At 35.6% G+C, this 16,845-nt stretch overlaps 1 protein-coding gene across 1 annotated transcript in view; it reads right to left on the reverse strand.

The window, feature by feature from the left end:
* Positions 1-16,845, reverse strand: part of PTPRD (protein tyrosine phosphatase receptor type D) — a 367,736-nt gene that overhangs the window by 58,896 nt on the left and 291,995 nt on the right. The window contains exons 22-23 of the mRNA XM_067316504.1: positions 16,345-16,442; positions 3,506-3,629 (exon numbers count right to left, since the gene is read on the reverse strand). Coding sequence (XP_067172605.1) covers positions 3,506-3,629; positions 16,345-16,442 — 222 coding nt within the window. The remainder of the gene's footprint in view (positions 1-3,505; positions 3,630-16,344; positions 16,443-16,845) is intronic.

The following is a 16,845-nucleotide window of genomic DNA, read 5'->3' on the forward strand; positions in this document are numbered from 1 at the left end:
ACTTAGAAGCATACAATAGATTTTACTATCTTATTAAGTTCTCTCATTATACTGCAGTGCATCTTGCAAATGTCCCTCTCAGTCACACCCAAAGACAGCAGAATATCAGGGATGAGGTTTATTTTTGTAACACACAGGAACAAAATTCTTCCAAATAATATTTTCCTTCAGGTGAAAATTGAAATTACCACAGCTAATTTGAGTTTCCCTTCCAAAGGGACATCTAATGAAACAAAATTTAAATGGAGAGAATTTACATATATAAAATATATTTTTTTTACAAAGTCAGCAATTATGTTGTGGAACTTCTTACTACTTCAGGCAATTACAGAGGCCAAGAACTTAGGTGGACTCAAAGAAAGGGTTTGAACCATGTGTAACAAGAATTATAAAAGGTAGCAAACCAAGTGCTTCAAAAGGGCTACTAAGGCTTGTGTTTTAGGGTCTGTGCAATTTTAACAACTTGATATTATCAACAGGTGGAAAGAAGTAATTTCTGATATCTACAACATGCTAACTAATTTAAAAACTTTCTATGGAGCATCTCATATTGGCTTCAGTCAGAGACAGGAAATTGAACTAAATTGCCCTTGCATTGTACACTAGAGAGGCAATTACAACATTTCTCATCTGTGCAACACCAGCAAGTGGCAAAGTGACCATCAAGGTAGATTAATGTTTAGGCACTTGATTAGTGTCTGCTACAAATATAGCTGCTGTTATTCAGGGATGGAGTGCCTATCAGTAGAATGGAGGTCCTCATTTTAGGAAGAACGTAACTTTTATTCAAATTTCACTGATAATAATGTCAATCTTCTTACGGCCTCCAAAGAACTTCAGATAAGGCCTATATGTAAAACCAAAAAAATATATTCTCTATATGGTTGTAACAAAATGTAATGCAATCCAAATTTAGGCCCTGACCAACTTATATGGTAACACAGACCAAGGAGATTTTTTTTAAACAATATTTAAAGTGTTTATTTCCCTGGTAGCTTGAAAACAAATGCAGCTGTCAACTGATTAAAACGTTGGGCAGACTACATATTTTCATTGGGGGAATGTTTATTCCAAACAGGAAAGAGAAACAATTACTACAAAATGCTAAAACCAGTACACTAAACTTAGGATATTACATACATGCAATTTCAGAAACACGTCCATGTAAATCCCAGCAGGAACAATAATAAAAAAAGGAGAATACTTAATTTATTACTGTTTTCAAGTCAAATTATTATAGCATAAACAAGCATTTAATACCTGATTTATGTTGCTTTGGTTACCATAAACTGAAGATAGAGAAAATACTAGGAAATCACCAGATGGGTCAGAATACTGTGTTTTTATGCCTAACACAGATATTTCAAAGGACTATAATTGTATTTTTCTTCATTTAGGATCTCTGATATTATAGTTATAGAGTTAGAAATTTTAGCCTCATCAAGGTGTTTCTCACTTAAAAAAGGAATCGAAATTTACAGTTTAACTGTATGTTTTCTCTGCTCCTTAAAAGACTCAGTCCCTTCCTGCAAGGAGAATTTAGAATTTTTTCATGTACTTATTGTTTGTTATTTTAAAAAGCTAGTCTACTGCACTGTGTAATTTGATATCTTTAATTACTTTGAATAATGTTTTCTGTTTTTCTCTTAAATTTTTTCCCATTCTTAGAATATGCTCATTTTCTTTTAGGAAGTCAAATTTCATGGATCATTTGCATGAAGGGGAACCTGGCAGAACTTTTCTAGCCCAGATGTCTGGCTTGATATAGGTTAACAAATAGATTTATGTGCAATTAGATTTTTTCTTCTTTTTTTCTCAGTTACACAAATCTTTTTCAAAATAAATCCTGCAAAAATCTTGAGTCTTCTTTGTACATGATAGTTATTTTTGATACCTGATAGTAATTTTTGAGTTAAACATTTTGCTCCAATGAACTTTACATACAATTCAGAAAGGCATTGCTGTGCAACTACTGCTCCTGACTTTTCCTGATGATTCACCTGGTTCTCTTGTGTGTACCAATGACACAGAAAAGGATATTTTTCTTGAACTGTATCAAATATAATGCTAATTAAAATACACTCCCTATTGCTGAGGAGATAGATAGTTCTACAAGGTAATAGCAGATTCTAAATGGCTAGATTTCTCTACCAGATAATGTGAAAAATGTATCTGACATTACAGAAAATTTAGTCAGTGCAACCATATAAGCTTCAGAAATGGAACAAATATAAGCAGATTATTATATTCAAATTCTTCAAGGCAATCATTTCAATGTTCTAATATCGTTGAAAAAGCTTGTCTGTTTTATCGAAGCCCACAATACACAAAAAATAAGGCAAAGATCTAAGGCTCGACCAGTGGAACTGCTTTTTTCTTCATTGAGCAGTTATTATTAAAATTTATTACACCTGTAAATATTGTCCTTTCTGTATCTAATTAGGTTGGACTTGCCAAATATAGAGAAGTTCTTTATGACTAAATTAAAATACCCTGAAGTTTAACATTTAGCATGTTCGAACTGCAATAATTAAGACCTTGAATACAAAGTCATTTGCAATTTTAAAGGTGTCCCTAGATCTTATATATCATACACAAGCATTGTCAAAGCTACTAAAGGCAAATTTTATTTTCATATAAATGGCTTCACTTAAATATGTAATCTGTTATAGTCTGGCCATCACTATACCTCATTGACAACCACAAAGAATAAAATGAAAATCTGGCTTCATCCCAGGAAGCAGTATAATGGTAAGGCACAGCTGGCCAGTAAAGAAATCCTCTGAGTGATAACCAGCACTTGCTGATGCTTTAGCACTTGGTAAAACACACAGTCTCCAGGACTGATCACTTTGGACAGTTTATTTAAGTCAAAACTCTGAAGTGCTCAAGTTTTTTTTTTAAAACTTTGGGCTTAAGAAAGATATAACAAAGAGCTGTCATTGTATGGCCCTGCCAACCTTTTGTCAGTGAAATACTGAGGTTTCAACAATGTCCAGAAGTGTACATTTGTTTGAACACTTCCATTTAATATATGTTCATTTTGTAAGTCAATTTTTTTTTAAAAAAGAGAAGTTTTAATATTTCTTAAAATTCCTCTGAGAACATAAAGTTGTGCTGATCTTTTCTAGAATAGAATTTGACAATTGAAACTCTATAATCAGCTATGTTGATAATGTCAGATCTAGACTAAAACCCTAATTCACACAGACTTTCTGATATATTGGCTCTGTAGAGCTAGTAGAAATAAACAGCAACAATAACTTACTTTAGATAACACTTTGGCATACACACAGAGACCCAATGTATCAAGTACTATATGTGATCCTGTCTCAATTTTAGTTCTTTTTCTTAATTAATTACTGAGAATGAACATCAAAAAAGGATTTTCATTACAGGAAGTAATTCAATTGACAGTTCTTCATATTGCAATCCAAAGACAGCAGGAAGTAAAATTATATTGGATTTTAGGATTTAATTAGCTTAATTTTAAGGGTCTCCTTACCTTCTATTGCTGAGAGTAGAACACGAGAATGGTCATATGCAATTACATTCGCATATCTATTCTTTGGTTTGTTTACTTCCAGGTTAGAGTGTTCCCATGTGAACTGCTGACCAGGATCAATAGACTTCAAAAAGATAAAGAGAAGAAAAGGAGAGGAAAAATATTAGCTAAGTACTACATACTTATCATATTTGTAATGATTACACACCATATGGTCCTATAGTTTTACTCTGGAAATATTTCGGTTTTGAAAGAAAATTACAATTTCAGAACTCTTCATAATGCACTATATCATAACAAGAATTTAGTGTTGCTGCATCTGAAGTTCCAGTTAGGAATTTAAACCACAAGCTTTCCAAATCTAAGGTAATTGTCCCCTCTCAGGGTAGAGGGAGAAGAATATTCATCTCTTCTTTTTCTTTTTTTTTTTTTCCCCCCCAGGAAACAGTTCTGCAGTGAGTAGTTCTAGCATAGGAGAGAATGAAAAAAATGTTGGAAATCTCAAAATCACTGTGATGAGGTGGGGAAAATATTTCTGTCTTGCTCTGTTACTAAGTGCACGTGTTTTCAAACAGTTCAGCGTCCTGTTCACTAAAGAAACTCCAAATGTTCCTGAAGAACTTTTCTGGAAGAAAAATGTTGTTTCTTTTTAAATTTTTTCTTTTTGGCACCAGAGCAACTAATGGCACCAGTGCTGCTGACAGAACAAACTGAAGAACATAGAAACACAATATAAAGACACTGCCTATTTTTATTTCCTTGACTCATGCATTCAGTTGTAAACAAATATGTGAGCAATGTAGTCATACATGAGGTTTTATGACCTCTTACTTATACATATAACTGCATGGTCCTAGAATCACTGTTTATTTCCTGCTTCCTTCATGTTCCAGGATGGAAGTAACGTAATAAAGCTTTTCCTCTACTCCTGCATGCTTCATGAGCCAGTGAAGTCCAGGCTCTACTTATTCCCTCTTATCTCTGTGGTTGAGTTACACATACATCTGGGCAGCTACCAAATAAATGACAGATGGTACCTGCTATGCGAAAGGTCATCTCATATTGAGAAGTCATGATGAATCACATATTGTTTTACTTTCCCTCTCGGTAACATTAGAGACCTTAAAGTGTTTCATCAGCAGGTATGTATGCGCAAAGATGATTTGAAGGTCATATCCTTTGCTTAATCCTGGTAATAATTTGGTACATGAGTGGTTCCCCATGCCAGGCTGCTCTAAATCATAAAAGCCAAAATATTCAAATAAAAGAGAGAGCTCTGCCTAGAGCAGGCCGTTCACTGGCACTGTGTTCACTTTACATTAGCAGGCTTGCTCTAAAGAACACTCCATACAGAAGCTCCATACTGGCACTACAGCACTAAGACATCACTTACATGACATTACTGACCCTCCCAGGGTCAGTTAGAACAGCTGCAAGTGCATTTTATGTTAATGTCATAGTAGAAGTGCAAAATGTGACCTGCAACCTATTACAGTAGGTATTTTCAGACAATGGACATGTGCTAAAACATTTAATGGGAGCTATTTGGGTTTAACTCTTAGATTAATAATTATTATTTGGCTAGTCAAAAAATTGCTTCATTTTTATGTATCTTTATACATCTCATATAATTTATTTTATTAACATACAGAGAATGACTTTGCTTCTTTCTTGAGATTATTCTAAAAAAATCCATTTTTCCTGCTGCCAGATAGAGAGTTTGGGCGATACCAAGCTTTTTGGTTTAGGAAACCAAAGCCCATCGTCTTATCATTTCCACTAATACCCTAAACTCAGTTACATTTTATAATAGTGTTCTGACTAATTTTCCTGAGTTTTGCTAGTTCTCTGAAGCTGGCCCAGGGTGAGTTCCCCCTAACTTGACTGAGGTCCTGCAGATGCAGTGTGATGGTCCTGGTTCTGGCTCCCCCTTTGCACGTTGCTTTCACAAGCAGTGACTGAGGCAGAGCGTGTTGCAGCTCACACCTCAGGAGGAAATGAAATGGGACTTGTTAGAGGAATGAGGAAGACACAGTCTGCTTGGGAGCATGATGAGGGCCATGCAGAATTAACTCATAGTTTGGTTATGGCTCACTTGAGTAGCACTGTAACGGATGTTAATAACAGTACAAAAGGCATTCTTAAATCATTTTGAGCTCAGAATGGTTTGATCTAATTTCTTCTGACTTCACACAACTTCTGCGCTCAAGCAAGTTTTCAGAAAAAAAACTCATCCAATAAAATGTGGGTTCACAATCCTAGCAGCTTGTGGGATTTAGATATGTTAAGAGTTTTTCAAAACAGATAGTGGCTTTTTTTGGCCTCATTTTAATTTGGTTTTAAATACAGGAACAACAAAGTATCATCCAGTTGGCATTCTGTCACTTGCAAAAGTAGACATTACTTCTGTGCTGTGTTTGAGCACAAACGTAGACACCCTAACCCTTCCTTTATTAGGGTTTGGTTCTCCTTTTACAAAACCATTATCTTTTCTGACCACACACAGAAATTCATATTTATAAACAAATCAAGCTGCAATATAAATTACTTTATAACATTTGTATTCAGTTTTCTCACAGCTCTGTTTCATGACAATAACATTTTCTCATCCTCTGTGAAAGGTTGCCAAATGAATTTTGATGCAGGTAAGCACTGATTCACCTAAAAACACTTTTTTTTTTTTAATCTCTATTGGTAAGTTGAAGTAAGGTGAAGAGAAAGATTTTGGACCACTTTTCATTTGAGCCTGGGGAAGGGGAAAATCGTATAAACATATAATATATTTAACCTATGCGATATGCCTTTTTATCAGCTGACCAGCAATTCAGCTACACAATATGACTTTCAGAGTAATCAAATTTACATAATCACTCTTCCCAGAAAGTATCTCCCCTCTTCTCCTTTTTGAGTTAATAGAGGTGAATATGACAACTTCTGCAGGATGTCTGCATGCCAAGATTTTCAGTATTTTAAAAAGTAATTGATAGGAGTTTAACTTGGATTTCTAGTAACAATGCAGAACATAACCACTGTAAATTCAAAATAAACAGAAAACACTTTCAATATTTTAGTGAATTATACTCTAAATATATTTTAAAATAAAATAATTTATTTGACAAAGAATAAGGCATATCTGTATTAGATGTGACTACCTACTCAGAATTTTTGAGAGGTATATATTCAAATATGGTAGTTACGGAGCAGTCCCACTGCCCCGGAATGAGGCAACGGTGCTCTGTATCATTTCTGTCTACCTAACTGAAGGAGACACTCTACCTGATCTTTTATTTTGTTACCTACAGTGCCCGAATATTCTGGAAATTATTCCACAATATAAGATGTCACATAGACTTTTTCTTCACACTCAACAAGAAAACTAGAAACTAACAGAATAAACTGGCTGTCTAACATATTACTATTTTTGAGACTGGACTGCAGGTCTCCTGCTCCACCCTTTCAAAAATAAAAAGAACATGCACAAATATGAAAAAAGTCATCATAAACTCCCTATCCTTTCCACTATTCAAAATTACATCTCCTTGTAAATATGAAGTTTGAGGTGTGATTTTGGCTATACAATTGCACTTAGATAATGATGATCTAAGTAGATTTTGCCCATTACAAGAAAAGACTTCTTATTATACCTATTTGTTAATGAGAATTTATAAATTATTAGTAATACTTAAAGTTTAAAGCTTTATTTTAGCAGTTCAATTTCTTTCTTCCCCTTTTCAGTCCTTAATGTTTAAGTAATCTAAAGCTGCTTTTCAATATCAAGAAAAAAATCAAATAACAGCTTTCTTTGTCAGCCATTTCTTAGCAGTAGTTGAGGATGTGTTCTTCACAGCAGCATACTATATTCCCTGTGCACTTCTTTATGATGTATGGCCAGATGGTATAAGTCAGTGATTAAATTTTAGCCCTGTATATGGATACAGTTAACACAAGTCACGTCAAAACACGGCAAATGGACCAGAACTTTAATCTTTACTCTTTTTCTCATCAATGCCCACCTCTTTGTGGTCTTACCATCCTCCCACAAAGCACTGTTTTGGCAAAAGGAGGTTAATCTATACTTCCTTGGACTTAACAGCCACACTGGAACAAAGGGTAGAGTGGTATTGGCAGACACATTTCAGAAGTGTGAAAGACCAATAACTCATGAATAACAAGTCTGTACTAAAAGTTTTAATGAGTGCTTTAATGGTTTAATGGATGGCACTTTAATAGGATTTCTAGTATATTCATTCTGAAAGCTTGTCTTCAATAAAGCTGTCATTAACAAAGAACTGGATTTCTTCATAGCATAACTGTGTAGTATAACTTTGTGTGAAAGAAATAAAGATATCTGTAATACTGTTATTACCCTCCCATGCTATGACTAATCTTTCAGTTATTGTGTTTTAAATGGCAGGCTGCTACAAAAATGCCTGATCTGTTACTGGGATGAGACTTGAGCAATGTTTACTAATATGATGTGCCACTCACAGAATAGCTTTTTGACGAGGTATCAGGATAACCAGAATGTGTTTCTAGGACTAATTGTAAACAAACAAAAAACCTCCCCATAAACTCTATACCTGCACTTTTTGAGGTATTTGTTTAGGCTACTTCAACAGAGGCAAATATTGCCTGTGGGTCTCCAGGAGTGTATCCTGGTGTAGTACTGGGGAAGGAATAAGAACGAAGAAACTTCCTGGTGTAAGTCGGCCTATGCCAGGCTGCCATGGGGAACAACGCTCTATCAAGGCTCACTGTGCCGGCAAATTAAGAGCCATCAGGTTTGAATTTTTGTGGGTCGTGGGAATGGTTAGTTGCTGTATAGGTTTCACAAACACAGAAGGGAAAGGAAGCATGAACCATGAATTTCCCAGCACTGTAGGTGTAGGTCAAATTAAACCATCAAAAAACAGTGGGTCACAGAGGAATTTAACATTAGAGAGAGAAAGAAGAAAGAAAAACTCACATTTAAGAAGACATCAGTGCAAATAGACTTTGCACAACTGGAAAGTAGTCAACTACCCATAAAAATGAACAATTTGACCCTCTTTTACCAATGTCAGTGATTGCGATGAGAATTTCATATCATAGCTGATGAATCTATAATAAGATGCTATTGTATTATGCAGGAAACTTGCTAATAGAATGAGATTTACATACTGCATTAGCAAAACATGAAGGCTAAATGCATGAACATTAATACATCATCAGGGCAACTTGCCAGTGGAATTACATTTTCCTACTAAGACAGAGCTTTTCATATCACACTGTAAAGGCTGCCACTCTTAAGAGATATGGGGAACAAGCCCGCATTTTTTTGCATGAGTAAATCTTCCCCAGAATTCAAGTGAGAGTTTGGATTAAAAAAGCCTGGGTAGTAAAAACAGAGTTGAGAATGCATAGATGGATGATTTCTTGTTGACTCTCAAAAGAAAGTGACACAGTTGTTCAAGGGCAGCTAGAAACACAACTAAAGCTTTTGCCAAACTCCCTTCAAAACCAAAGGTATTTCCTCCGCAATATCACATTAATATTCCTATGGGCAAATGTGATCATTTAAAACCTGATTCCAGTGGAGTTAAACAAGGTATATATGCATACTGCAGAAGTATAATTAAGGAAGAAAATAATCACTATTTGAAAACCTATTTGTTTTGAAGGAGTGTCTCTATTACATATAAAGCTTTAGAAATCAGAACTCTATTAGAATCAGTCATACTGTTTTGTATTTCTTCCAGTCTTAAAATTTATCCGTTTATTCCCCATATGCAATTATAATCCTTTGTCCGTGATATCATAACCAGTTGCAGTGGAAATAATTATATGTTCAAAACAGAGAATTACATTCAACTTCAGATGGGAAATAAGTATCAGGAGAAGATGAATACTTGAGGAATGAAAATCTTAGCTATGTGCAAATATTTTTATGATTAAAAATTCTCTTGTTTTTGTTTTATATGGTACATGGTGTTTACATGTTTATATGGTATATGGTGTTTACACCATAGCTCTTAAACATTAAAATTTTAAATAGTTTCATATGGGATCCTGGTGCTTCTTTCAATTTTCAATGTATTTTTAGAGCACTGTTGACATTTATGTTTCTAGAAAGGAGTAAAGGACACTTTCTTTGTGCAGTATGAATATAAAAAGTACCACCTAAATTTTTAGAAAAATCCATAATTACAACTGGAATATCACTAAGGCATGTACCTTATAAAGCCTTCTTCACTGATCCCTCCATTTCCCCCCATAAATACACTAAAAATATTGCAAATGAATCTTAAACCCCCCCCCCAAAACTCAGATTTCCCTATAATCATCTACATAGTCCATCCTTGAATGATTTGTCGTACTATAAGTGGACTATTTTTCTCTTTCTTCCTACACATGTCACTGTTTTCAGTTGGGCAAAATAAAACTGACATTTATCACAGTTATTTGACTACTTAAACAGTCCTAGTGGAATTCCTTGACAAAATAGCATTAGGTATCAGTCCAAAAACTAGCATATGTTATCCATATGATAACACCAGCTTCCTTGTATCTGAATTTTCCTTTAATCATATATGCATAAACAAACACTGTTAGTCTAAGCAGGCACTCACAGCACAAAGGAAGGAGGTAAACTATTATTAATCTTGACTATTACCACTTCAGATTCCTGCATGGAGTCTTTAAAATTCTGAATCCTAACAATCCTTCTGGCTCAGATACTGCTCTAGATGGAACTAAGCACCAAACAACCTATGTGAATGCAATAGCATATGTGCTATTAATAAAAAGACAAACAACTGTTCATCGTTCACTGACTACACTAATTGTTTCTCAATAAATGGAGCACATCCCATGAAAGTAAGGCTACAGAATACCAATATATGCTGTTTGTAATATTAGAGAAGAGGAAACTATGGTAAAGATAAAGAAGAAAAAGCAATTTTTTTGCTAAGAAGAAACTGAATTTTGCATATAGGCCTGTATTATTTGTAATCATAGGGCAGTTAAGTGCAGCTGTTTCTTTGGTATGGATTCTTTCAGTAGGTTATCTGCTGTCCATGGGTTTTTAAAGTGTTTTCTATTAATAATCAGTTTTATATATGCTTCTGCAATATAAAATTCATTGCATTTTAGTGTCCAGTGTTTATCTTGTTGCCACATAAGATGCAAGAAAATGAATGTACTAGATTTAATAAGTTATTTTCTCATCACAAATCTAACCGACTGATACTGATAAGCTACAGTAAACCTTACAATAGTATGGCAGTCTGGCACAGAGCCAAAAATGCATCTTCATCTTTCCCAATACTCAGTGTTAAAACAAAAGGCTGTCTGTAATTTACAGCAAGAATTCTGATGAGAAAGAAGACATTAAAATAATATACAGCTTCTTATTACATTAGTTAACTGGCGTGCACATAGACACACACATATTCTAAATCATGCCATAACACAGAGGTCAATACTCTAATTTTTATGTATTACAATGACAGATGCCCACACAGAAAAGGTATGAATCTGAATTTACTTCCTTAGGAGTATAAAGCAAAGACAACAGATCCCAGATAATAAATTATTTTACACAGGACCAAGAAAACTGCTTTGGAGGAATGGATTTTCTGTTCTATGTGATAGTAGGAAATGACTTCACTAATACATTTAGTATATTGCATAAAGTAGGCAGCATATTAATGTTCTGATTCAGTCTATCTCCATGATCATTTTTTTGTTGTTAAATTCTAAGGCTTGAGTTAAGAAGGAGATATGATATAAAGGTCAGTTTCTTATGAATATGGCTTTCTGCTTAGCAGCTGTCAAGTCCATATGGAGCCTTGCATTGCATAAAATTCCCATTGAAACTGCCAAAGCCAGAAAAAGCTTTATAATAATCAGCTGGGGTCAAGAACCTTGTCTTTAAATTAGGGAATATAAAAGAATATGTGACATAAATGATATGTCACTGTAACAAGGTAAACTAACATTTTACTAAGTGTAAGGGATTGAACGCTAACACTAACTAATGAAGGTTTATGGAAAATTTATTTTGAAGTAGAAAGGAACATCATAGAGAAGATGACATAGCACATACTCCTCCCCCTTGCAAGAAATAGTAATAAAATTCCAATACTAAAACTACAAAAACGTTCTATTCAACAGGTAAATGAGAAGTTTATTTAACCCCTGCAGTAGTCATAATCTTCACAGTTTGGCCTCTGTTCTTCCATGGAAACCAGGTATTCAAGGTAAAGATATCTGAGAAGTGTAATGATTGAAGTCTGCAGTGCTCTCCTCCTAGTCCCCTCTGAGAAACAGGATAGGAGGACCCTTGAACAAGATACTATGAAATAGCTTCTGAAGTCTTCTAGAAGCAGGAACTCCTCAAATCAGTGACATCAAAGCTTACAAAACATCACACAGCTGGAAGCCAGCCTCTCTACAGTAGAGAATACCATCCTTTCACCTTGTCATACCAATGAAGGAGTTTGACTTTTATTTTTCTGAGAAGATGCAGTTTATACTATGCATATTGCTACATACTTTTTAGCAATATCTACTTTCCTAACTTGCCCCGTTTTTCCTGGGCATTTCAGCACCACAGTGCAGAAGGAAGATGTTTGAACCTGTTATTTCTCTACTGTATGGCAGTTTCAGGTTCTCTCACCTGGATTTCATGCAGCATAAGAAGAAACATATGACTTTACATATTCTCAGCTTAAATAAAAACTTTTGGGAACCTTTGTGCCACATGAATGGAGAATACTAGGATGTTGGTTGAGTTTGGGGTTGTTTGAAGAAGGCAATCCTGTCTCCTCTCATAGTTTAGGTCTCCATAGCAGTTCACCTTCCCCTTCCCAAGAAGGGTGTAAGGAAGCTAGGGGATTTCATTAGAAAATGAGGCCAGAGGGCTAAGTCAGCAGAGGAGACAGAACATAGACATGTGCTTTCCGGGAGAGAACTTTCTTCTCTCTTTTGGAAATAGTGAAGAGGAAGTACTGGAGAGAAAGTAGTGGACAGATAGAGAAGTTTCTGTCTGCCTGAAGAAAAAAGTGAGAACAGATCAGGGAGCAATATTTCTCCTGAAGGAGAGAAGATGTGGAGAAAAATGTATCTGTATGCAATGCCTCACACCCCAAAATTCTAGGCAAAAGGAAGAGGATGAAACAGAAGCAAATATTCAGATATCTCTGGATATCTGAAATGTCTCTGACCATCTAGAAAGGGTGCACATAATGAAATATGTGAAATGTTACGAAAAGACATGTTCGGACCATGGACCAAGTAATTATTTTAAAGGGAAACTAGAGTTGGGTGTGATAAAAAAACCCTTAAAACATCCTTTCCAAATGGAGCTAACCTCCTGAAAGATGTTCTACAAACTGGATGAGAACTCAGCATTCATTGGGAAACTATATGCATTTCTATTTTATTTAACTGCATCACAAAGCTGCCGTAACAGTTGTTGTACATTAGCTGTGTATTTTAGAAGGCTTAGAAGAAATTCATCTATGTAATAAAAGGTGTTCCACAAACGTAAAATAAAATAATGGAGTGCTGAGGAGCAGAAGGAATTACGAAAAAAAATTTCCACTGACCAACAATGCTTGTTTCTCCAAATGTGAATTAACTGGAGGGCTTTAATACTCTCAGTAAGAGTCAATGGTTTCCTGCTAAGCATGCCCTAACTTTGCCTTTATCTTTTGAAGACGAAAAATAGCTCTTTTACTCCTGTGTCACCAGTTCAAATACAATCTGCTGTGACAATAACTGAACTGTTACCATCTGTACCCAGTTCTGACTGGGAACTGGACATTTGCTTTAAGGGACATCAGTGAGGACTGCTACTGAAAGAGGAGGTCCCAATCCCCAACCACAAATGTTCCCACCAGCTCCCTCGTGCTGGCACTAGAGCTCATGCAGCCATGTGGTGAGCTAGTTCAGGGAACTGATCCAACTGAAAACAGCAAAGAAAAATAAAACAATTAGTTTTCAGCTGAATCTATTTCCTGAGATAATCCTTGAACAGCTGCACTCACGCTAGTGCCAGCATTGGCACAAAAGAGACAACAGGAATGCACAGCCAAGGCAAGGAGACGACTTACAGTGATCAAACTGCAGCCTTAGTCCACTGCCTAGACTTCACCATGAAATTAAAAAGCAGTGCTTAACACTAATACTGTTTCAATAAGGACAAACCTGGGACTAGCTGGAAACAAAGTGGGATATCTAGAAGTGGGATTTCAAAGAGCAATGTTGAACCCCCTTGCACAAAGTAATGTGAAGCTTAATCTTGACCTACAGTGGCCAATGTTTTAATCTTGACTGTGTGACCGCTCTGCTGCAGACAGGTTGTTGTTTTTTTTTTTTTGGACTGTTTGTTTTTTTAAATAGGATGTAAAAGTTGGGCTATTTACAATGACTGGTAAAAAGATCTGAAGGGACAGATACTAAGTAAGAATTTAACGTATTCCCACAACACTGACTAACAATGCTTAAGATTACATTCTCTAGATTATTTTAATGACTTAAATAGCAAAGAGATACAAAACACCAATGCTTTTAAGTTATATTACAGCATGTAAGTTATATTACCACCACGTCATCTCCACAACATGCTCAAGACATACCGAGCATGAATTGTTTATTTTTATGGAAATTATACTACATTATATGACTTGTCATGACATTTTTTACTTAGTAAATGGAATTTCCTACACTGTTATTCAAAGGAATTTCCTTGCAGTACAACAGGAAATTATTGTCAAATTTGTACCAAATGTTGGCTTTTTTGTGGAGAACATGGTATGTTATATAAATTTCTCTGCACTGTCCTGAGCTGAAATGATATGCCTTTATTCTAAAGAACTGTTTTCAAGTTCAAGAATTAATCCCCTATCTATATGCTGCTGGCAGCACACAAGATGGTGTCACCGTTTCCACTATAGCATCCCACAAACACTCAGAGTCAGATAAGGAAGTGCGGTTGATCTGTACACAGCGCACCATCAAAAGGCCCTGTGACCACTCAGCCTCTGGGCAGGTTTTTTTTTTTTTCTGTCCTTCCCTAAAATAGGTTTTAGGTACTTGTCATTCAGAGGTGGATTCATAAACTTATCCAGAGATTACAGACAAAAGTCATAAACATTTGTGCACTGAACTATACAAATATAGCATGTGTTTCACTGATTTCAAGGCTGATGCTGTCAGACCTCATACTAATGTGGCCTGTGTTATGGGGATGACTGTCAGATACCCCACCCCACCCCCAGCACTGACTCTGCCAGACACCGCTGTGAGGTTTCAGCAGGTGTCTGTGACTGAGGAGGATAGTAACTGCCAATTTCAGAATCCTAAATTACATGAAATATCTGTCTAATTCTTTGTGTGTTACAATCTTCGTTCTTAAGAACACAGCATTTTCATACAGAAATGTGAAAAGATGCTCCTGCATTTTTGTGATTGTGACAGTAAACAGCAATCCAGGATGCCCTTCAAACAAATTTCATTTCCATGAACTGTAGAGACTACATTTGCCTTTTGACATCCAATGAGATTATTCTTCAGAGCTGTCTTAAGGTCTTTCTCAACAGTGTACAATTAAAAGACAAGCAATTGTAGTCCATTACTGTAATAGTAAGTATTCAGACACTTTTTACACATTTCTTCTCAATTCTCTTTAAATATACTGGGCAATTATATGATTTCTGTATACCCTGCAGTGACATGTTAATGTGGAAACAACATGTGAAAGTCTTCTTCAGTGCTTTTTATTGTACTGTCTGTGTTTATATGAACCTTCAAATGCAATTAATGTGCAGGCACTGAAAGAATGAGAATAACATTCTTTTTTAGATATTTGAGTTGTATAAGCATGGTTACTATTTCTACAGCACTGGCAAAGTCCTGGGTGTAAGAGAGATGTTTTCTGTCTCTCCATTATGCTCCACCAGGCTGACAAATTCTTGGGGAGTTTTAAGCAAAAGAATAGTGATACAACAGACTACCACATCAGCGATCATTCAGGGATTTGTTCATCCATGGATCACTAATATAACACTCCATAACTGCTCTAAAGGAACGTTCTTTGTAGGATAGTTCAATGTCTACTTTATCCATAGATTTTTGACATGATTGACGTACCCGCTTTGAAGAAACAATTATAGTTTATTGCGTTTAATGGATGGCTATCCAAGTCCCTTCAGCCACAAATTATTGACATGAGAGGTGGTAACTCTCTGCAGTGTCAATGCATGCCTGCGGGGCAGTATTCTATAGATTATTGACAAAGTGGCTTTTAAATGATTCCTCTGTTCTGGTTAAATTCCTTCACACTCTTACACACCATAATTCACAGATTATCAAAGTGATATTATTGACAGGAGGAAAAAAAACAATGTCTTGAAGCTGTGATATTAGGAATGACATCAGGCAACTGTAAATTCTTTATTCCATGAAGAACTAACACAGTGAACTGTGACTTCTCCCTTGGATACTCTATGTGTTCTGTCAACATATAACATTACATAGAAGAATATTTAAATAACCCAGGGAGCTTTTAACTGCAGAATAGATGGATGCTTGTGTATACAAAAAAGTCTAAGTGCTATATCATTCACACACTACTTTAAGTATGTGCACATGGAATCTGCCCGACAAATATGCTTATTAAAATAAAAACTAGCCACCTCACTAAAGTAGTCATTTTACACAGAGAACTTTTGTCACAGATTTAACATCATATGAAACCAACACCATCAGGTTTGATACCTATTGAAGATGTTGCCAGAGGAGCAGAAAGATGGCATTATTAATTATTTTAAGAGTAAGAAAATGGCAAAAATTACCTCATACTCCTGCGAGAACTTCAAATTGTCATTTGCTTTCAATCTTTCAATATGATCTGCAAGTTCCAAGATAGGTATTGGGGGATGACTTGCCATACCTGTTGAACAAGCAAGAAGAACAGCATTTAAAATAAACTAAAGTGATGCCATGACTCTAAAACTTAGAAAATGCAGCAGTTAGAATGGCTAGAAATGTGTAAGTAGTAAAGATGTTATATGTGAGAGAAGCAGGCAAATAGTTTGGTTACTCAAAGCAGGACATGCTCTGGATAGATGAGCTCTGAAGCCAAATTAAAAAAAGTCACCAAGCATATTCCCAAAGCTAACATTCCTAGTGTAAAGGAGAAAGTTATTGCAGTATGAGTCAATGAGGTTAGCTAGGCATGGAAAAATGAGACAGTTAGACCTGATGTTGACCTCTGCTTTGAGTAATGACTCTTAATGTCATTTCAAACTCCTTCTCCTGCACTGTATGAAATGGAAACTGCGTTGAATTAGATG

Source organism: Apteryx mantelli, chromosome Z, assembly GCF_036417845.1.
Source record: "Apteryx mantelli isolate bAptMan1 chromosome Z, bAptMan1.hap1, whole genome shotgun sequence".
Taxonomy (NCBI): domain Eukaryota; kingdom Metazoa; phylum Chordata; class Aves; order Apterygiformes; family Apterygidae; genus Apteryx; species Apteryx mantelli.